Raw genomic sequence first — 22,183 nt, 5'->3', positions numbered from 1 at the left:
TTAGGTGTGATTGGTTTAACATTTTAGTTTCTTTGTATAGTTCTGTTAGTTTTTTCTTGAATTCGTTAAGGATTTTCAGCGGGTTGCTAGTATAGTTATCTTTAGCAATTTTTAGACGGATAGGTTTCGGGTTGTAATTCGTCTTTCGTAGTGCTAAAGCCAGAAATGTAGTTGGCTTGTTAGCTTGCATGTAAAAGGTGTGTTTAGTTTTGCGTAAAGTTTTCTCGGCTGATTCTGTTAAAAAAAAAGTCAAGTTCTATGCGTAATTTATCGTAATTTAATTTATTATGTGGGGATCGTGAAGCTTGAAAAGTTTCAGAAGCTTTGTAAAATGCTTCCTCTAGGCGTTTATGAAGTTGTTGTTTTTGCTTACGTATATGAGATGCTTGACTAATACAGACCCCTCTAACATAGGGTTTGAGAGCTTCCCACCGAGTTAAAGGATCCGTATCAGAGGCCTTGTTGTGAGTAAGATAGTCTTTTATGGCTTCCTCCAAGTTTAATCTAAATGTAGCATTCGCCAAGAGCCTGTCATTTATGCACCATGTTTTATGATTGGGTTTCGGAACCAATGAGGAGAGAGTTGTTATGACTGGGTTATGGTCTGACCAAGTACAAGGTGTAATATTGGAGTTCAGAATGAATGCGGAGGTGCTAACTGGAACGAAAAGATGATCTATACGGGAAAATCGTTTGAGGATGAGAGTAATGTGTATACTGTCTTCTTGCAGGATTATGTTCTCGCCAGGTATCAAGTAGTGAGTGTTGGTTCAGTAGTCTCTGATAGGAAAGTTTAGGTGTGGTATGAGGGGTTGGGGATTTGTCAAGGAATGGGTATATTGTTTGATTTGAGTCTCCTCCAATAATAAGGGAACCTTGTTTATGCGAATCAATCACTGAAAAAAGGTGAGAGAGGAATAGTAGTAGATTTTTATTAGAAGCGTAATAGGAGACTATAGTAACTTCACTATCTAATAAAAATCCAGATAAGATTAGATATCTCCCTTCAGGGTCTTTGAGCTCTTTGGTGAGGGTGAATGGTGTCCTGCGGTGGAATGCTATTAGAACTCCCCTTTGTTTAGTATTGGCAGATGCTGTATAAACTTGTGGGTATTTACGGCTGAAATATTTTGGTGTGGACTGTGGGATAAAATGTGTCTCTTGTAGGCACACCACATGTGCCAATTGTTTGGAGAAAAAATTAAAGGCTTTAGTGCGCTTTGGAGGAGAGTTGAGACCTTGTACATTAAGCAGTAATATATTCAGGGAAGACATTATTGAAGATGGGTGTTTCTCTGGTGCAAAAGTGTTAGGGAATGTAGATTTTCTCTATGGAACAGAAATATGAAAGAGAAGTTCAGCAAGGGTTGTGCAGTATTGATATACACTAGTATATAATGTGTTAAAGAGAGACAAAGCAAAACAACAAAAAAAAAAAGGGGGGGGGGGGGGGATAAAGAATTTAGAAAAAATAAAAAAGGTTGCTCCTAAGTGGAGCTAATATCTAAGGGGTGGTGATAAATCACCAACTAAGAGATATAGATGTTCCAAAGAGCGTCCAATCAATATTGGGCACTTGAGGAAAAAGGAGGTGCAGTGAACTCTCTTGGGGACTATGACAGCCTACTGATATTGTATTAGATATCATTGAATTGATGAGTCAAAAGATGTAAATTAAACTTGAGAAAAAAAAAAATTGTTAATATCTGTATGATATTTTAGTTTAAAATAATTCCAAACACAATTGGCTAAGTAAACCTTTGCAATTTATGTAAATTAACTATTCAGAAGAGAAAAATACAATTTGAAGAGGTCAGCTATTAGACCTATTTAACAGCTAACGTCTAAGGATATATGCAAACTATATGATTTAAAACATTAGAACGTCTAGGATACAGCTGCAGGGTATGTCCCTTAGGCAACTGGTTAGAGATCAGCTAAAGATAAATCCATGAAAGTAGATCTAATGAAAGCAACCGATCCTAGCAATATCATAACGGATATAACAATTTAAAAAGAATTTGTATTGGAGAAGTATCCTATTGGTTTAATAGGTCACATTGTATACTGCATTGTATTACTACAAAGGTATAACATGTGGTATGGTTGAGAGAGTATTGTATCGATAGTAGGAAAAAATAAGTGATTAAATAGGTATCACCCAATTAGAGTTCAGCTGTCTGTAATATCTTCTTCTTCAACAGGAGGTGACGAAGTAAAGCGTCCTCTTTTGTGGGGGCTGAGTGGAGCCTGAGTTGCTTAAGGGTCCAGAAGATCTTGGAGCTGTGGGGGAGGGAAAGATGACAGTCGACGTTTGGGTCCATCTGTAGTTGCAGTTGGAGTGGACAGGTGGAGGTCTTTAATTACATTGAGAAGATCTTCCGTTGATTTGCATGTGTATAGAGTACCTTTGTATTAAAAACGAAGAGAAAAAGGAAAGCCCCAGCGATATGATATGCGGTGGTATTGAAGAACTTGCAGATGTGGTTTCATTTCCTTGCACTTGAGAAGTGTAATTTGAGACAGATCTTGGAAGATTTGATATCTGTGCCCTTGAAAAATCAAGGAGTCTTTGTTTCTTGCCGCCTCCATAAGTTGCTCTTTGGTACGAAAATAATGCATTTTCAGTATAACATCTCTAGGTGGTCCATCTGCATTGCGTGAAGTTAGGGCTCTGTGTATTCTGTCCATTTCTAGACGTTCGATCAGTATTGATTGGACAAGTTCCTGGAAGAGTGCTGTTACAGTCGATTGTAAATCTTCAATATCCTCAGGGATACCACGTATCCGTAGGTTAGATCTTCTAGCTCTGTTCTCAAAATCTTCAAGGCGGGTTTGGAGATTAGTGTAATCTTCTTTAAGGGACTCCAATTCTTCTGTGTGAATTGAGGTAGTGATATCAAATTCATCCACCCTTTGTTCTAGGATTGAAGTGTGGCGGCCCACTTCACGAATTTCACGTGTCAATTTGTCTGTAATGGCATCTGAGGTGTTCTGTAATGCCTTGTGTAAGACCCTTTCAAATTGAGCCAATAAGTCAGTGCCAATAGTGGAGTTTTGTGGAATAAGAGGGGTCGTTCCTGAGGTAAAATCGGGCTCGCTGTGCTGAGGAGGGTGACTCGTAGTGCTGCTGTGAGGAGCGGTAAGAGGATGCTGCCGCCATTCTAACAGTGGGTTTAGTCAGCGAGTCCTGTGACTTTACTTGCCTCAGTTTAGCTTTTCGCCCGTTGTACATAGTTCCAAAATATGCCCACTTACTCTGGGGATAGATTATATACTATCCTGTGTCTTTTTAGTCCAGTTTGACTCTGTGAAAGAGGCTGTTGGGTCCCGGTCGGTACAGAGCTCTAAGCTGACATGTCTAGCTCAGATGGCTCCGCGCATGCGCCTCACCGCCATGATTTCTCAATGGCACCCCAAACGTCTTCTGTTCAGTCACAGTGGCCATACTTGGATCGAACGAAGACCGATCCTTGCTGTCCCAGAGGAATTTTGATCTATTTATGTCCAGCCTAATTGCCAATCCTCACAGATTCATTCCATGACTGAGAACCACAGTGATAACTGCCTGTCAGATAGTGATGTGCATGAAGTAATTGGAATCTGCAAGCAGGATTTTTGAACAATGAGAGGAGAAATGGCCCAGTTTTTGGTTTAAATTACCTGACCGCTAAAATAATACTTTTCAAGCATTGGAGATACGTCACAATGTTCCACTGGGTTTCTTTGTGAGCTTAAGAGTAAGCCACAATTTGTAGAAAATGACAGTACTGGGTGGCATAGACTCCTATCTCACCACTTTTGAACAGACAGCCGAACATAAGGCCTGGCCAAAAGAGCAGTTAGTGGGGCTGCTGGCTCCTTTCCTGGAACCCGGTCCAAGTCAGCAATCTAGTGTCCCCTAGAAAGGAGAGTCCAAGTATATGAAAATTTTCCAAAGTCAAAACCTTCTGATGCCTTTGGGGTCACAACTTGTGTACATGCCCAGTGCTTATGCTGCTGCATTCATGGGGCGGAAGAGCCATCGCATTCCCAGATGTAGGAATGTATTCATCTGAAATAGTAACTGAAACCAGAGAGGCTAATGCTAACCATGACTGTAGTTGCAGAGCTGGTCACAATGGACCATTTTCTGCGGGCCCAGACAGACAGATGAACTGATCTTGTGAAGCAGTACGTGATCACTGAGGACCTCTGCCTCAGCTCTGCACTTGTGTGATGGAAGGTACCTCCTATTTCATTAATCAGTAGACCAGTTTGCAGGGACAAGGAGAGGGCCCCAACATGAGTGAAGCCAAGTGCTTTCCAAAATCCACTAAGTGATCTATACCTAAAGAGAGGCCCTGCCTAGACTGGGTACCCATATAGTGCTGGTGGTGTGGAGAGTGAGGACATATTGCTGCAAAATGTTGCATTTCAGGTCCCTATGAAATGTGATACCGTCATGCATGGGTCTGCCTATTTGCCCAGGTCTGTTTGCAGATCCTACGCAGTTTTACTAGCTGTACACTCACTGGTTTACATTGTAGCAAAGTGTAATTTCTTAGAGATAAAGATATAATAAAATATTTACAAAAATGTGAGGGGTGTAATCCATTTTTGTGAGATTCTGTAGTTGCCAGCTATTTTCATAATCGATTAGTTGGCCTACATACAGAATGCATTGTTTACATATCAGGAAATACAATGCAGAACACATACAGCTCAGTACACCATTCATACATGTCAGTAAGTGCCTGGGAACTTGTGAATGTATGAGGAGCAATGCCTTATGGGACATGTAGTCCTGGGCAGGAGAAGAAAGTGAGTGATTCTAAAGGCAGAAGTATTTTTTTTTAACCTTGCTATAGGGGCAATCTACTCTATACTTTGCGGCTTGCTACAGGGGCACTCTGAAGGCAGGGGGAGCCAGTAACGCTGATGAGGGACCCCAGAAGAGGAGAATCAGGGCTGCTCTGTGCAAAACCATTGTACAGAGCAGGTAGGTATGACAAGTTTGTTTTATTTTTTTTTTTTTTTTTAAACTTGTTTACAATCACTTTAAGGGCTCTCTGCAGGGAAGAGGTAATATAAGGCATTACAATTACATTTAACCACTTGCTGCCCGCCCACCATCAAATGACAGGTGGGCTCTCATTCTGGGTGGATGTCATATGATGTCGCCCCAGAACAGCCGTTCTCTTGTGTCCGCAGCACGGCGATTACTGTGCTACCCTGATCTTTGTAAAGAACCGGTGACACAGCTCTCTCTAACCATGTAATCGGCTGTGTCCAATCACAGCTGGTCACATGTAAATGCGGAAGTGTCAGTAATGGGCTCTCGTTGCCCTACACTGACAGTGTGGCAAGGAGAGCCGATCAGCGGTATCTCCTCACAGGGGACACCCGGACAGGTAATCGAGACACTCATCAGTGCCCTGTTTACAGTAAAGCCTCCAAGTGCCCATTAGTGATGCCAGTCAGTGCTGCCTTTCAGTGCCTGCTCATCAGTATTGCCCATCGGTGCCACCTATCCGTGACGCATATCAGTGTGGCATATCAGTGCCCATCAGTGCAGCCTCATCAGCACACATCAGCGAAGGCGAAAAATTACTTATTTACAAAACTTACTGATCGAAACTTAGAAACATTTTATTTTTTTAAAAATTTTTGGCCCTTTTTTTTTTATAACCCAGCAGTGATTAAATACCACCAAAAGAAAGCTCTGTGTGAAGAAAATTATTAAAAATTCATATGGGTACAGTGTCGCAGTTGTCAAAGTGCGACAGCGCTGAAAGCTGAAAATGACCTGGGCAGGAATGGGTAAAAGCGCTATTGAAGTGGTTAATGTATTACCAGTATTGTACATTATATTTAAAATGATTATATCCATGCAAAAAAGTCTCAGCCTTTAGCCTTTACTACTTTAACCACTTGCCTACCAGGCCAATTCTGATGCCTCTCCTACATGTAAAAATCAATAATTTTTTGCTATTACTCAGAACCCCCAAACATTATGTATTTTTAGCAGAGACCCTAGAGAATAAAATGCTGTCTGTTGCAAAAAAAAACAAAAACGGAAAGTTAGCCCAATTTTGTTGCATAATATGAAAGATGTTGTTTCGCCGAGTAAATATACCTAACATGTCACGCTTTAAAATTGCACACACTCGTAGAATGGCGCCAAACTTCAGTACTTAAAACTCCATAGGTGACGCTTTCAAAATGTTTACAGGTTACCTGTTTAGAGTTAGAGGAGGTCTTGCACTAGAATTATTGCTCTCGCTCTAACGTTCGCGGCAATACCTATCGTGTGGTTTTAAGATCTTTGAAGAAGATCAGATCTTGCCTCTAGGCTGGGAAGCCTGAAATAAAAAAAAAAAAAAAATACGATCTCGACTTCCCATCTGAGGCAGTGGCATTTTTTCAAATACAGAGGTTGGGCGTGACGTCATAACATTGTGCCCGATCAAACGATCATAGAGACTTCGGGCACCATCTGGCCCGCCGGAAATCTCTTAGGTCAACATCTGGCGCCGTTCGATTCCTTCTCCGGCTTGCCGTTCCGGTAGTAGTACTGGAGGGCACGGTGGGGGTGGTTGGGAGGGGAGATGAAGCTCATGTTCTTTTTTTGAGCTTAGGGTGTTTTTCAGGCGTTTTGCTTCAGGTGACAAAACACTCAGATGTGAGCAGGTGCCATTGAAATAAATGGGATTTTGCTTGTTGAGCGTTTTTTCGGGCGTTTTACGAGCTGAAAACGCACACGTTCTGAATAGCGGCCGGTTCACTATGAACCAGCCGACATTCGGGCCATGTGTATAGCTGTCCTTTCCAACAGAAGCCGGTATAGAAAACCAGCATTCCATCAGTGCTCTCAGCCAATGGCTGCAAGCGCTAATTAGTGTGTTCTGGCATGGGGTGGGGGGAGTCCCCATGTCGGAACACAAAGGCACAGCAGGAAAGATCGCTGCACTAACATTGCTTTAGTACAGCAGTTAGAGTACAGTTAGTACAGCAATCTCTATATATTTTTTTTTCAGCCCACTGGGTTGAAAGAAGAAGAAAAAAAATTGAATTTGTGTACTAGGCTTAAGTCACAGTAGGCACAAGTAGCTTGTATCAAGCTATTTCCTATGAAAAGGGAGCCTGTCATGTATAATATTATATTACAGGCCTGTCTGAAAATCAGCAAAACAGTGTTTTAGGTCTTTTTACAAAAATCCTTTTTTTTTTTTTTTTTTTTTGGTTTTGTTTTTCTTTTAAGTATATACTGTGCATTTTTTATGTCTGTTGTTCCCTAACCATATAATAGCTGGTTATTTTATATTTACCACTGAATATAGGTATTCAAGAATAACATTTTTTATTTTTTTTTTTAAACTTTACATAATTAAATACACCACGCTTTTTTTTTTTTTACCCGGTTATTTGAAACAATCGGCCAACTAATCAATTTTTAAAATAATCATTAGTTGCAGCCCTTAAACTCCAGCTGCCTGATTATCCTGGTACATGCTTGGATTGTGCACCTTGAACAATTTTGTTGTGGTTCCAGGTAGGGGGTTGTTTGCATGGGGGCTCTAAGAAGTACCCCACTGCCTTGGTGACTTTTGAAACCAGTCCATGAACTGTCTGCCATGAAGCTGCGGTGCCCACGTTACTGTTGCAGGGTTTTATTATGAGAAAAGAGTTTCCACTTTTTCAGGAATGGAGCAGGGTTTGCGTAGTGGGACCAGACTCATTTGAACATACGGTAATCCTTATGCTAGTGCCACTGGTGAGAGTTTCCTTTCACATAACTATTAGCTGGCAAACCAGAGGAGTCTCCAGAGGTGCCTACTATGCCAGAGCTAGAGGTCTTTTGGAACAACTTTGGAAATGCCCAATTATGTGACCCCACTCTCTGAAAGCTTGTCAAGAGGAAGCAGAAATGGTCGCACACCAGAACCAACAGGCTGCTTGCTGAATAAAGTCTTCTCATATGCCAGACAATCATGCAGGGTTACAGTTGACGCGTTTCACACGAGTGCTTGTTGTGAACAAGCAAGGTACACTCGTGTGAAACGCATCAACTATAACCCTGCATGATTGTCTGGCATATGACAATAAAGACTTTATTCAGCAAGCATCCTGTTGGTTCTGGTATGCGACCATTTCTTCTTCCTCTTGAGGTTACCTTACCTGAGGATGTGCCTGAACACTGCCTTAAGCAGTGTGTGTGCTTCTCTGAAAGGTTGTGACTACCAGAAGAAGCCCGAAGTTGTATACAGGTCGGCAAGAGTACGAACTTTCCACCCAGGCAATTTAGTGCATGTCTTGGTTCCCATGGTGGAAAGTAAGTTTCTGGCCAAGTAGCAAGGCCCCTGTGAATATAGTGTAATTCATGTCTCCACTCCTTCCACTATGTACAAGCCACACAAAAGGGGAAGAAAACAAATTTATCTTAAGCCTGAATAAAACCTGAAAGGAGAGGACCTTTCAGTCATGGTTGACAAGCCTGTGGTTACATGAATAAATGATGTTGATGTGTAGTCCCTGTCCCTTGGCCACAAACAGGACACACAAGAATTTCTGCATCAGAATAAGGAGGCGTTCTCAGAACTTGCCATCTGCACTCACTAATTAAGCATAATATTGTCACGAACCTAAAGGTTTTCATCACTCTGAAGCCCTTTCCTCAGGCCTGAGGAAGGGACACGCATGTCCCGAACGCGAGCACCTCCCGCCGACCTGACCCGAAAGTGACGTCCGTTACAGCGAGCAGTGCCAACCATCGATCCCCTCTCCTATTCACCGGACAGCACAGTGAACCAGCTGTGTGACCGGCATAGGATCAGATCCAGGAGACACAGCCACCGCCACATCTCACGGACCTCCCCCACTCACACCGGGCCATCGGGAGTGGATGACAATTCATGCCTACTGTTTCTTCACTTTTGTGAGTATTTTTAAACCTATCGATTAAACCAGCCCATTTACTGCACTTAGAGGGCACTGTTCTTTTTCGTTTCTTCATTCCAGAGTTCTTGTTCATTCTCACTCCGAACTGGCAGCCCTCTGTGGACAGTTTCATCTCAGTACATTTATTCTTTGTAATTCTTTGTATTTCTACATCTGGTTTCAACTGTTTTTATATCATTTTATAATATTTTTTATATCGTTTTCTACCATTGTGTTTTGTCGCTGTTCACCATACAGTGACAAAACACTGTCCGTAAACCACTGACACATTGCTTTATGGTTCTATTTTGGATCAATAGATATTTGTTGTAACCAGAGAGCGCCGTATTATCCTATTCCATCTAAATACCACAGAGATCTGCTGATTTCCCTGGCTGATGTTCACTTTCTCGTGTGCAGCAAGCAATGTGTCAGTAAGGATTTCATACACTCACCATTCAATTTTTCTCCTCAAGGGCAGTTTCAAAGCCACCCCTCACTTCAGTGGCCTCAGGGTGAATAGTGCTTCCAGGCTTCATGCCAAGACTGGTCATATTTTGTGGATTACATTTTGCCTCATTTTGTGTGTCAAGCTCAGTAGGAAGGGTTTGTGACGCCATATTTACAGCTCTTGGCATGTTCTAGTGCTATTGACATTTCTACATACTCCCTTGTAGATTCTTACATTGTGTAGGACATCAAGCACCTCTCAGCTTCCACACACATCTGGCTCTGTTATATTCTTTTCCACCCAACTCAGGTGACGCATCACTTTAGCTGAAAGAGTCCAATAAAAACAATAAATCGCTGTTATGTATTTTCCTAAACTAATCAAAGTAAAATCTTCATTCCTCAAAATTTCTACTAGATAAATTTCAGAAAATTACAAAAGAATACTGCAGAGAATTGCGCAGGTTTGTGTAAATAAGATGGATATAAGTATTGAATTGAACTGAAAGCTTTTTGTCTATCATATGTGAGGATGGGACTATGCAAATTAATTTAAATAATAATGTCTAATTACCCATAGGTAATTCCACCCAACTCAGGTGACGCATCACTTTAGCTGAAAGAGTCCAATAAAAACAATAAATCGCTGTTATGTATTTTCCTAAACTAATCAAAGTAAAATCTTCATTCCTCAAAATTTCTACTAGATAAATTTCAGAAAATTACAAAAGAATACTGCAGAGAATTATGCAGGTTTGTGTAAATAAGATGGATATAAGTATTGATTTGAACTGAAAGCTTTTTGTCTATCATATGTGAGGATGGGACCATGCAAATTAATTTAAATAATAATGTCTAATTACCCATAGGTAATGTGCAGGTAAAGCTGTTATGTACAATACTGAAGAAATGACACTTTGCTACAATGTAAAATAGTGAGTTTACAGCTTGTATAACAGTGTAAATTTGTTGTCCTCTCAAAATAACTCAACACACAGCCATTAATGTCTAAACCGCTGGCAACAAAAGTGAGTACATCCTAGGGCTGGGAGATTTTCTTAAAAAATTTTTTTTTCGATTTTCCTAAAAAAAAAAAAAAAAAATTCGATTCATGATTTGAATCACGTTTTTTTTTCTTTATGGACACCGCGCTGGTCTTGAGGAGCTGCGGGCAGGAGTTTTTAGGCGAGGCCTCGGCCTAGTCTGCGGCGTCCAACCTCGGGACCGGCGCAGTGTCAGCGTCGGTCCTGGGGAGCTGCAGGCAGGAGTTTTTAGGTGCGGCTTTGGCCTAGTCCACGGTGTCCGGTTTTGTGGACTAGGCCGAAGCCACGGCCTTGCCTAAAAACTACTGCCCGCAGCTCCTCGGGATCGGCGCGGTGAAAAAAAAAATCGCTTTGTTTAAATTTTGAATCAATTTGATCTCTCAAATCGATTTTTTTCCCCAGCCCTAGCACATCCCTAAGTGAAAATGTCCAGATTGGGCCCAATTAGCCTTTTTCCCTCCTCTGTGTCATGTGACTTGTTAGTGTTACAAGGTCTCAGGTGTGAATGGGGAGCAGGTGTGTTAAATTTGGTGTTTGGTGCTCTCGCTCTCTAATAATGGTCACTGGAAGTTCAACATGGCACCTCATGGCAAAGAACTCTGAGGATCTGAAAAAACGAATTGTTGCTCTACGTAAAGATGGCCTAGGCTATAAGAAGATTGCCAAGACCCTGAAACTGAGCTGCAGCACGGTGGCCAAGATCATACAGCAGTTTAACAGGACAGGTTCCACCCAGAACAGGCCTCGCCATGGTCGACCAAAGAAGTTAAGTACACGTGCTCAGCGTCATATCCAGAGGTTGTCTTTGGGAAATAAATGTATGAGTGCTCTCAGCATTGCTGCAGAGGTCGACGGGGTGGGGGGGTCAACCTGTCAGTGCTCAGACCATACACTACATACTGCATCAAATTGGTCTGCATGGCTGTCGTCCCAGAAGGAAGCCTCTTCTAAAGATGATGCACAAGAAAGCCTGCAAACAGTTTGCTGAAGAAAAGCAGACTAGGGACATGGGTTACTGGAACCATGTCACGTGGTCTGATGAGACCAAGATAAACTTATTTGGTTCAGATGTTGTCAAGCGTGTGTGGTGGCAACCAGGTGAGGAGAATAAAGACAAGTGTGTCTTGCCTACAGTCTAGCATGGTGGTGGGAGTGCATTGGTCTGTAGCTGCATGAGTGCTGCCAGCACTAGAGAGCTACAGTTCATTGAGAGAGCCATGAATGCCAACATGTACTGTGACGTACTGAAGCTGAGCATGACCCCCTCCCTTCGAAGATTGGGCCGCAGGGCAGTATTCCTACAGAACGACCCCAAACACACCTTGAAGACTACCACTGCCTTGCTAAAGAAGCTGAGGGTAAAGGTGATGGACTGGCCACGCATGTTTCCAGACCTAAACCCTATTGAGCATCTGTGGGGCATCCTCAAACGGAAGGTGGAGGAGCGCAAGGCCTCTAATATCCACCAGCTCTGTGATGTCGTCATGGAGGAGTGGAAGAGGACTCCAGTGGCAACCTGTGAAGCTCTGGTGAACTCCATGCCCAAGAGGGTTAAGGCAGTGCTGAAAAATAATGGTGGTCACACAAAATATTAACACTTTGGGCCCAATTTGGACATTTTCACTTAGGGGGTGTACTCACTTTTGTTGCCAGTGGTTTAGACATTAATGGCTGTGTGTTGAGTTATTTTTAGGGGACAGAAAATGTACACTGTTATACAAGCTGTTCACTCACTGCTTTACATTGTAGCAAAGTGTCATTTCTTCAGTGTTGTCACATGAAAAGATATAATAAAAAAAATATTTATAAACATGTGGAGGGTGTACTCACTTTTGTGAGATGCTGTACATAAATCTAAACTTTCTAAGCTGTCTAAGAACTTTTTTGGGTGGGAGATCCCAGATTTTAAAATGCCTTTTTGTCACCTGAATGATTTTCAGTGGTGGAGGATCATGATATGGTGATTTTATTGTGGTGGTTTAGTGCACCTGCTGCAATTGGAGTGCAAATTGGATGTATGATTTATGTTGAAAAACAGAATTTGTGAAGCTTTGATTGTTCACATGTGAATTATCAAGATACTATTTCATGTGTCACACAGCATTAACTGACTTGATAAATCTGAAGTCTAAAAGCACAGAACACTTACAGCGATCCACTGTAACTGCTGCCTGGTGCTTAGGCATGACAACTTGCTATGGGGGGAGTGTGGAGGAGAGCCATGCCAGCAGATGTGGCTGGTCCCCTTTATAACGATGATAAACAATAGTAACTGAAAAGGTTTTTTTTTTTTCGGCCACTTTTACCCCCTACCTGCCCAGGCCAATTTCCAGCTTTCAGTGCTGTTGTACTTTGACAATTGTACAGTCATGCAGCTCTGAACCCATATGACATTTTGTATAATTTTTTCACACAAATAGTGCTTTCTTTTGGTGGTATGTAATCAGCACAGTTTTTTCTTTTTGCTAAACAAATGAAAAGACCGGGGGGGGGGGGGACATTTTTCTTAGTTTGTTCTAAAATTTTGCAAATGGGTACATTTTTTCCTTCACTAAAGAGGAGGCACTGGTAATCGGGACACTGATGATTGGTGCAGATGTCCCCTTAAACACTAGCGCTTACCAGTTCTCTCCTCATGCTGTGGCAGTGTGAGGAAAGGAGTACTTGTAACCGGAAAGTGTGTTTAAATTGTGATCAGCTGTGATTGGACACAGCTGTTCACATGGTAAAGAGCCGCTGATTGTCTCTTTACCCTGACTTGTAATCAGCTGTTTCCGGAGAACACAGTGATCACAGAACGTGCTGTCGTATGACACCCTCTTAGAACTGGCTGATCGCTCTGTAGCCATCATTTTGCTATAACGCAGTCAGCAAGTGGTTTAAGCTAATCGGTTGTTTCGATTATTATGTCTATATGCATGAGATCACTGGCCAAAAGTTGCTGGGTTACTGAGGTCCAAAGAAAACTAAACGCAATCTGTAAGAAAAGATGTATGTGTTTGACTACATTGTGACAGAGACACTTTAAGGTATTTAATTGGTTTTGGAGGTATTCAGATTATGAATGTGCTTATATCCTAGCATAATAGACTCAGGCACACATAATGTATTCTGTGGAGCTTTAGGGATTTCTTTGACACTTTTTTTGTTCTTGCCGTTATTTGTATGAGAAGGAGAAACAGCTAATACACATATCCCTGCTGGAAGCTAATAGGCTGAGGCTTCCCAGGGAGAAATCTTTTCACTTTACTAAGAACAACAGGTATCCTCAGAGTAACAACTGATTTACCATCCTAAACCTCCATGTTATTACAGAAACAATAGTGTGAAGAGCAGGGCTATTCAGCAAAGGAGATCATTGTAGTAGAGAAGTGTCATTTGTGACATTTTAAGACTTCCTGCAGATTGCTGCAAGCTGGTGTGAGGTATAGATTTAATTATGCGATGACAGGTATAAGTGGTAAGAAAAGTTGATAATCATTTACAGTCGAAGGCAGCCCATACATTGATTTTTTTTCTTTTTTTTTTTTTTTCATTCAACCAGCGGGTTGAATGAAAGAAAATGCCTTGATTCCCCCATCCACACATTCAAAGTAAATGGGGGAATCCCTCCTGCTGTGGCATTGCATTCTGACCACAGGGAGCTTTCCCTGCTGTAGCTGGCAGTCTGATCGTTCAGAAAAAAACCCCTCAGGGTGGTTGTACACAAGTCAATAAATTGACTTGTGTACAACCTGCATGTCCATACATGGATTGAAATTAGTTTAGAGAACCTGCTGCCATTTTTCTGCAGCCCAGTTCTCATGTTTTCGTGCTTAGGACATGGAAACAAGGCTACGCTACTCAACTATGCAAAAAAAAACAACTGGGGTGCAGGAAAATGGCAGCAGGTTCTCTGAACTGATGAGCCAAAATTATTGAAATATTTGGCTGTGGTAAAAGACACTTTGTTCATGAAGGGATGGAGAGCAGTGCAATGAGTGTCTGCAGGCAACAATGAAGCATGGTGAATAAGTTTGAGGCTGCATTTCTTCAAATTGAGTTGGAGATTTTGTTCAGGATCACTGTTGTGACAGACCTAACCAAGATGGGGGCTTTGGGAGAGGACTAGGAGCAAGCCTCTTACCCACTGACTATGGCCCAGGGAGAGAGAAGATCCTTCTCTAATGATGGACCACCACTTAATGGACATACAGAACGTGGTGGTTTGGATTACTTCAAATGGGACAGCAATATTTATCCAGAATATCTCCCAGGAAATATATAAAAACTATTCCTGGTTTATTTGATACTGAACTATACATGTTGAAAGAGCTGGTCACATTGGCCTCTTGAACTGTGTAGGAGCCAGACAGTCTGCTACTGAGCTGCTCTCCTTCCAGGAAAGGTACTGGTTGCAGTACGACGTGTGAATGGTGTTTTTGGGGAAACAACTGCACAAAGAATGGAAAGCTGAGTTAACTAGGCTGGTCCAGGCGGAGATGCGGTTGGATGAGAGCTACAGAGCCCTCCACTGGTATGTAGCCCATGTGTGCCTGTGGACAGCGGACGACACCCCAACAGAAGGCTTTGGCGCCCTGGGGCTGTTTTTAGAGAGGCTGTCTGAGGACCCTAACTTTGGGAGTGATTTGGAGTTGCGTTTGGAGGAAATCTTGCAATACAGAGAACGGATGCTGAATGCCTCGAAGTTCTCTGGGCATTGGAAGATTTGGAGTTTCTAGCCAATCATAAATAGGAGGCGGCGGCTAGATTCTACTCAGCAGCAGGTCTGGGCTCTCTTTGCCTGGGACTATCAGGAAATACCAGCTGATAACGTTAAAGTTTGATTCTGAACTATACATGTTAATTGAAAGAGTCACATTGGCCTCTGGAACTGTGTGGGAACCAGACAGTCTGCTACTGAGGTCTCCTGCTATTGCCTGAAGGTGTTCTGTGTTCATACCTATGTTAATATGTTCTGTACCTTCAAAACTTGAAGCCTGCAAGTCTGGCCTGCAATGGGACATCCGAGTCATCCAGGTGGCTAATTAACGTAATATTTTTAGTATGTCAGTTATGTTTCTGATTACAGTTTGTATTGTTAGGGTAATATGATCAGGAGGGATATTAACCACCTCAATACAGTACACTTACACCCCCTTCCTGCTCAGACCAATTTTCAGCTTTCAGTGCTCTGACAGTTTGAATGACAATTACTCAGTCATGCAACACTGTACCCATATGAAACTTGCGTCCTTTTTTTCACACAAATAGCGCTTTCTTTTGGTAGTATTTAATCACTAGTGGGTTTTTTATTTTTTGTGCTATAAATAAAAAAAGACCGTGAATTTTGTGAAAAAAATGCCTTTTTCTTTGTCATAAAATTTTGCTAAGTAGTAATTTTTCTTCATAAATTTTGGCCAAAATTTATACTGCTACATATCTTTGGTACAAATACCCAAATTAGTGTATATTTCGTCTTTGTGAAAGTTAGTCTACAAACTATGGTGCCAATCACTGAAAATTGATCACATCTGATCAGGCCTTCAGTACATCAGGTGTATCTCATTTCTTGAGACCATAACAAGTCAGGAAAGTACAAATACCCCCCAAATGACCTCTTTTTAGAAAGTAGACATTCCAAGGTATTAAGTAGCATGGTGAGTTTTTTTAAGTTGTCATTTTTTTCCCACAATTCTTTGCAAAATGAAGATTTTTTAAATTTATTTTTTACAAAATTGTCATATCAGGTTATTTCTCGCACACAGCGTATGCATACAACAAATTACACCCCAAAATACATTCTGCTACTCTTCCCGAGTATGGCAATACCACATGTGTGAGACTTTTACACAGCCTGGCCACATACAGAGGACCAACATTGAAGTAGCACCTTCAGGCGTTATACGAACATCAATGACACATCTCGTTTCTCAACCACCTATTACACTTTTGAAGGCCCTGGAGCACCAGGACAATGGAATTACCCACAAAATGACCCAGTTTTGGAAAGCAAACACCCCAACGTATATTCTATGAGGCATGGTCTGCAAATAGGTACTCTGATGGGCTGAGTATAGGTACTCGGGTATCTTGATGAGCTGCAGACAGGTGCTTGGTTACTCTGATGTTATATAACCAAGTGTAGCGCTAAAAAATGAGAAAGAAAATATTGCTATACCACATATAATAGCAAAATGAATTGTGAAAAAATAGTGTTTTGTATACTTTGTGAACATTCATACATATAGAACACTTATGTTATAAAGCCTTAGGGTCACCAAAAGTGATAACAGGATGTAAAAATGGCAATAAAGTCCAAAACTGAATGTGCAGATACGTTGAACATAAATTTCGCAATGGTGATAAATTCCAAAACATATACTCGTGAGAGATTTCTGTATGTAATCCAACATGTGCTGACAGACCCTTGTGCGAAACCGCCACCTAGGATGACTGGAGGCTTACCAGAAAGTTGGGACCCACCTAGCATACGCTATATGGGTCAAACAGGCTTGGATTGCTCACTGGCAATGAAGGTAGGGAACCAAGGGCTGGTGAATGGTGAAGTTGTAATGTTGCTATCCCAAAGAGGTCTTCTTCATATGGAAGCTCGGACACCAACGGACATTACCCACATGTAATGAAGAAGGGGCTCATAGCGTAATTCCGTAAACCATAAAAAATTTATTAAAAGGAAAAACACTTACATTTCAGAATAAAAAGCGCTTGCAAGTAAAATGGCGGCAGTGGAGTCCTCCCGACGCGTTTCGTCATACAAGACTTCGTCTGGGGTACTTGCCCACTGCAGCCAGACTCCTTTATATAGGGACAAAGACCCCTCTGATGAGAATCCAGCTCCCAGGCTTGTTTGCATTGGCACTTCCGGGGTCATCCAAAATGGCGGACCCGAGTGCTATCCAAGCCTCTCTTTCATGTAATTCAATTCCCATAGGTCTAATGGTGTCATGTGTTTCAAGAGAAGACGTGGTGCTGAGTGCCTTCCAAGCCTCTCTTTCACATGATTCCATTCCCATAGGTCTAATGGTGTCATGTGCTTCAGGAGGAGACATGATGCTGAATGCCTTCCAAACCTCTCTTTCAAATAATTCCATTCCCATAGGTCTAATGGTGTCATGTGCTTCAGGAGGAGACATGATGCTGAATGCCTTCCAAACCTCTCTTTCAAATAATTCCATTCCCATAGGTCTAATGGTGTCATGTGCTTCAGGAGGAGACATGATGCTGAATGCCTTCCAAACCTCTCTTTCAAATGATTCCATTCCCATAGGTCTAATGGTGTCATGTGCTTTAGGAGGAGACCTGATGCAAAGACTTTGCATCAGGTCTCCTCCTAAAGCACATGACACCATTAGACCTATGGGAATGGAATCATTTGAAAGAGAGGTTTGGAAGGCATTCAGCATCATGTCTCCTCCTGAAGCACATGACACCATTAGACCTATGGGAATGGAATTATTTGAAAGAGAGGTTTGGAAGGCATTCAGCATCATGTCTCCTCCTGAAGCACATGACACCATTAGACCTATGGGAATGGAATCATGTGAAAGAGAGGCTTGGAAGGCACTCAGCACCACGTCTTCTCTTGAAACACATGACACCATTAGACCTATGGGAATTGAATTACATGAAAGAGAGGCTTGGATAGCACTCGGGTCCGCCATTTTGGATGACCCCGGAAGTGCCAATGCAAACAAGCCTGGGAGCTGGATTCTCATCAGAGGGGTCTTTGTCCCTATATAAAGGAGTCTGGCTGCAGTGGGCAAGTACCCCAGACGAAGTCTTGTATGACGAAATGCGTCGGGAGGACTCCACTGCCGTCATTTTACTTGCAAGCGCTTTTTATTCTGAAATGTAAGTGTTTTTCCTTTTAATAAATTTTTTATGGTTTACGGAATTACGCTATGAGCCCCTTCTTCATTACATGTGGGTAATGTCCGTTGGTGTCCGAGCTTCCATATGAAGAAGACCTCTTTGGGATAGCAACGTTACAACTTCACCATTCACCAGCCCTTGGTTCCCTACCTTCATTGCCAGTGAGCAATCCAAGCCTGTTTGACCCATATAGCGTATGCTAGGTGGGTCCCAACTTTCTGGTAAGCCTCCAGTCATCCTAGGTGGCGGTTTCGCACAAGGGTCTGTCAGCACATGTTGGATTACATACAGAAATCTCTCACGAGTATATGTTTTGGAATTTATCACCATTGCGAAATTTATGTTCACCGTATCTGCACATTCAGTTTTGGACTTTATTGCCATTTTTACATCCTGTTATCACTTTTGGTGACCCTAAGGCTTTATAACATAAGTGTTCTATATGTATGAATGTTCACAAAGTATACAAAACACTATCTTTTCACAATTCATTTTGCTATTATATGTGGTATAGCAATATTTTCTTTCTCATTTTTTAGCGCTACACTTGGTTATATATGATTTATTACAAATTTTCTATTTGTTGTGTTAGCTGCTTACATCTATGACTTTTTTGGAGTAAGCGCATGGTTTATAGGTTTTTTTTTTTTTTGGTTACTCTGATGGGCTGGTGACAGGTACTCGGTTACTCTGATGGGCTGGTGACAGGTACTCGGTTACTCTGATGGGCTGGTGACAGGTACTCGGTTACTCTGATGGGCTGGTGACAGGTACTCGGTTACTCTGATGGGCTGGTGACAGGTACTCGGTTACTCTGATGGGCTGGTGACAGGTACTCGGTTACTCTGATGGGCTGGTGACAGGTACTCGGTTACTCTGATGGGGTGGTGACAGGTAGTCGGTTACTCTGATGGCCTGGTGACGGGTACCCGGGTACTCTGATAGCCTGGTGACGGGTACTCAGGTACTCTGATGGGCTACAGATAGGTACTTGGGTACTCTGATGGGCTGGTTACTGGTATTCGTGTACTCTGAAGGGCGGTGACAGGTAGTCAGGTACTCATATGGACTGTGACGGGTACTCGGGTACTCATATGGACTGTGACAGGTACTCGGGTACTCATATGGACTGTGACAGGTACTCGGGTACTCATATGCACTGTGACAGGTACTCGGGTACTCATATGGACTGCGACAGGTACTCGGGTACTCATATGAACTGCAACAGGTATTCATATGGACTGTGACGGGTACTCGGGTACTCTGATGGGCTACAGATAGGTACTTGGGTACTCTGATGGGCTGGTTACTGGTATTCGTGTACTCTGAAGGGCGGTGACAGGTACTCGGTACTCATATGGACTGTGACAGGTACTCGGGTACTCATATGGACTGTGACGGGTACTCATATGGACTGCGACAGGTACTCGGGTACTCATATGGACTGCGACAGGTACTCGGGTACTCATATGGACTGCGACAGGTACTCGGGTACTCATATGGACTGCGACAGGTACTCGGGTACTCATATGGACTGCGACAGGTACTCGGGTACTCATATGGACTGCGACAGGTACTCGGGTACTCATATGGACTGCGACAGGTATTCGGGTACTCATATGGACTGCGACAGGTACTCGGGTACTCATATGGACTGCGACGGGTATTCATATGGACTGCGACGGGTATTCATATGGACTGCGACGGGTATTCATATGGACTGTGACGGGTCCTCTTTATTGGGGCGGCAATCGGTGTGATTGATGTAAACTGTAAGCGGTAACGAGATGTTACCACAATCTCCTTCTCACACACGAGCGGTGTGTGAGGAGGAAACCCGGTAACATCTCGTTATCATGGTTCGTTGACATTTAGTGATCGGCTGTGAAAGGATCACAGCCGATCACGTGGTAAACAGCTGCCAGCCAATGACTGTTTACCAGCGTCGGTGATGAGCATTGTTTCCGGGAACGCGCAGCGAGCTTGAGATCACGAGCATGCGCCGTGCAAAGTGGGACGGTACCACCTGTGATCGGCTGTGACTTCATCACGGCCGATCACGTGGTAAACAGCCATGCCCAATGGCTGTTCACCCACCTCGTTGGCGAGCGGAGTCTCCATGACACGCCACCACCGAAGGAATAGGGATGCGCGCACATGATCGCATGCATTCCCTGTTTAAATGGAGGGATGTCATGACACCCTCCTAGAATGAGAGCTGCGCCACCTGGCCTCATATGACAGCCGGCGGGCAGCAAGCGGTTAAAGTATATGTCTGAGTTTCAAATAAAGGGTTCCAGCTTTGCAGCCAAATGAGTCCTGCCTAGTTCTTGGGTGCAACATGCAGCTATAATATCTGATATCTATCCATAGACTGGAGGACGCGGTATATGACGCAAGCACTCAAGTGGAGTGTGGGACATTCTGTTACAACTGGTGTCCTCAATGCTGAGAAATATAGGCAGATAATTCGCCATCATGCCAATATCAGAGAGGCGTGTGGTCCCAAACTTTTGAGAACTATCTTTCGTGTAAAGAACAACAAGGAGTACTGGAAGTTATGGTTAAGCCCTCACAGAGCCCTGATCTCAACATCAAGACTGTCTAGGATTACATGCGAAAGATTCCTTCAAAAACTGCATGTGTACCTAGAAGAATTGATGCTGTTTTGAAGGCAAAGGGTGGTCACACCAAATATTGATTTGATTTGGATTTCTCTAATGTTCACTTACTTTCCATTTTGTTAATTGATGAAATTAAATTTATAACACTTCTATTTCTGAAAGTACTTAATGTGAAAAGGCTGAAGGACTTTAAAATTGTGTTCTTGAAAAGCCGTGCAAAATCCCTTAGTTCAGAACTTGTATGCTAGCATTATAAAATTGACCAATGGGAAATTCACTAAATATAATGGGTGTTGTGTTGTGTTTTGTTTTTTTTTTTTTTTTTTTTTTCGTATAGATTTAGGTTTGTCCCAAGCATGTTTGATCCCACCTTCATGTTGGCTTCATATTGAAATTATTGCCCTCCTAAACCTTATTTGCGCCCATGATGTAATTAAAGGTTTCAGTCATGTCTCCCCTTTCCCCTTTTTCCTCCAGACTGTACATAGTAAGTACCCCTCAGACCTTTCACCACTTTTGTTGCCCTTCTCTGGACTCATTCTATCTTATCAATATCTTTTTGTTGGTAAGGTCTCTTCCATTTCCTTCTCTGGAGAACTGAACTATTTTGAGGTAAAGCCAAAGAAACTAAAATCCACTCTTCTCCAAATGACACTTGGAAGCAAAATATAATGGGTAAAGGCTATACAGCTACGCACTGTTGTAATCTGTATATTTGGTTAAAACTTGCATAGTAACACAACCTGCATTTACTTTAGGTGAAACTATAGCCCAGCTGACCGATATGAGCAGTGGCCAACTTCCTGATCCAGATGGTCAAGTTACCATTTTTACTGATAAAACCGGAGTGGTAAAAGCTGCTAGACTTCTCCTTTCTTCAATTACGAAGGTGCTGGTGTTGGCAGACAGAATTGTCATTAAACAAATTATCACTTCCAGAAACAAGGTACTTAAGTTTATTGTTAATGGCTTCAATCCATTTGCAAAAGAAAGATGTGTTTTTGCAGCTTTATCAGTGACATCAGATTATATTTTCTTTGGATAAACAATTATTGCTGGTGTATTGCATATCCTGAGCAGCTAACATTTCAACATCATTTTGCAGCTTTTCTGTAGTCTGGTCTGTGTAATCTCTTGCCATTTTATTACCATCTTTTGATATATCATATAGCCTTTTGACATATCTTCTGTATCAAGCATGTCAAACACTAATAAAACAATGGGCTAAATTGACTAAGCTCACGTGCACTTAGCTGTACAAGAGTGTAGGGC

General features: G+C 42.3%; 1 protein-coding gene across 1 annotated transcript in view; it reads left to right on the top strand.

The window, feature by feature from the left end:
• Positions 1-22,183, top strand: part of CTNNAL1 (catenin alpha like 1) — a 448,383-nt gene that overhangs the window by 177,738 nt on the left and 248,462 nt on the right. Inside the window, exon 3 of the mRNA XM_073630832.1 lies at positions 21,670-21,857. Within this exon, the coding sequence (XP_073486933.1) occupies positions 21,670-21,857 (188 nt within the window). The remainder of the gene's footprint in view (positions 1-21,669; positions 21,858-22,183) is intronic.

This window comes from Aquarana catesbeiana, linkage group LG05 (assembly GCF_042186555.1).
Source record: "Aquarana catesbeiana isolate 2022-GZ linkage group LG05, ASM4218655v1, whole genome shotgun sequence".
Classification (NCBI taxonomy): domain Eukaryota; kingdom Metazoa; phylum Chordata; class Amphibia; order Anura; family Ranidae; genus Aquarana; species Aquarana catesbeiana.
The sequence above is the reverse complement of the archived record's forward strand: the minus strand, read 5'-3'. Positions and strand labels throughout refer to the sequence as shown.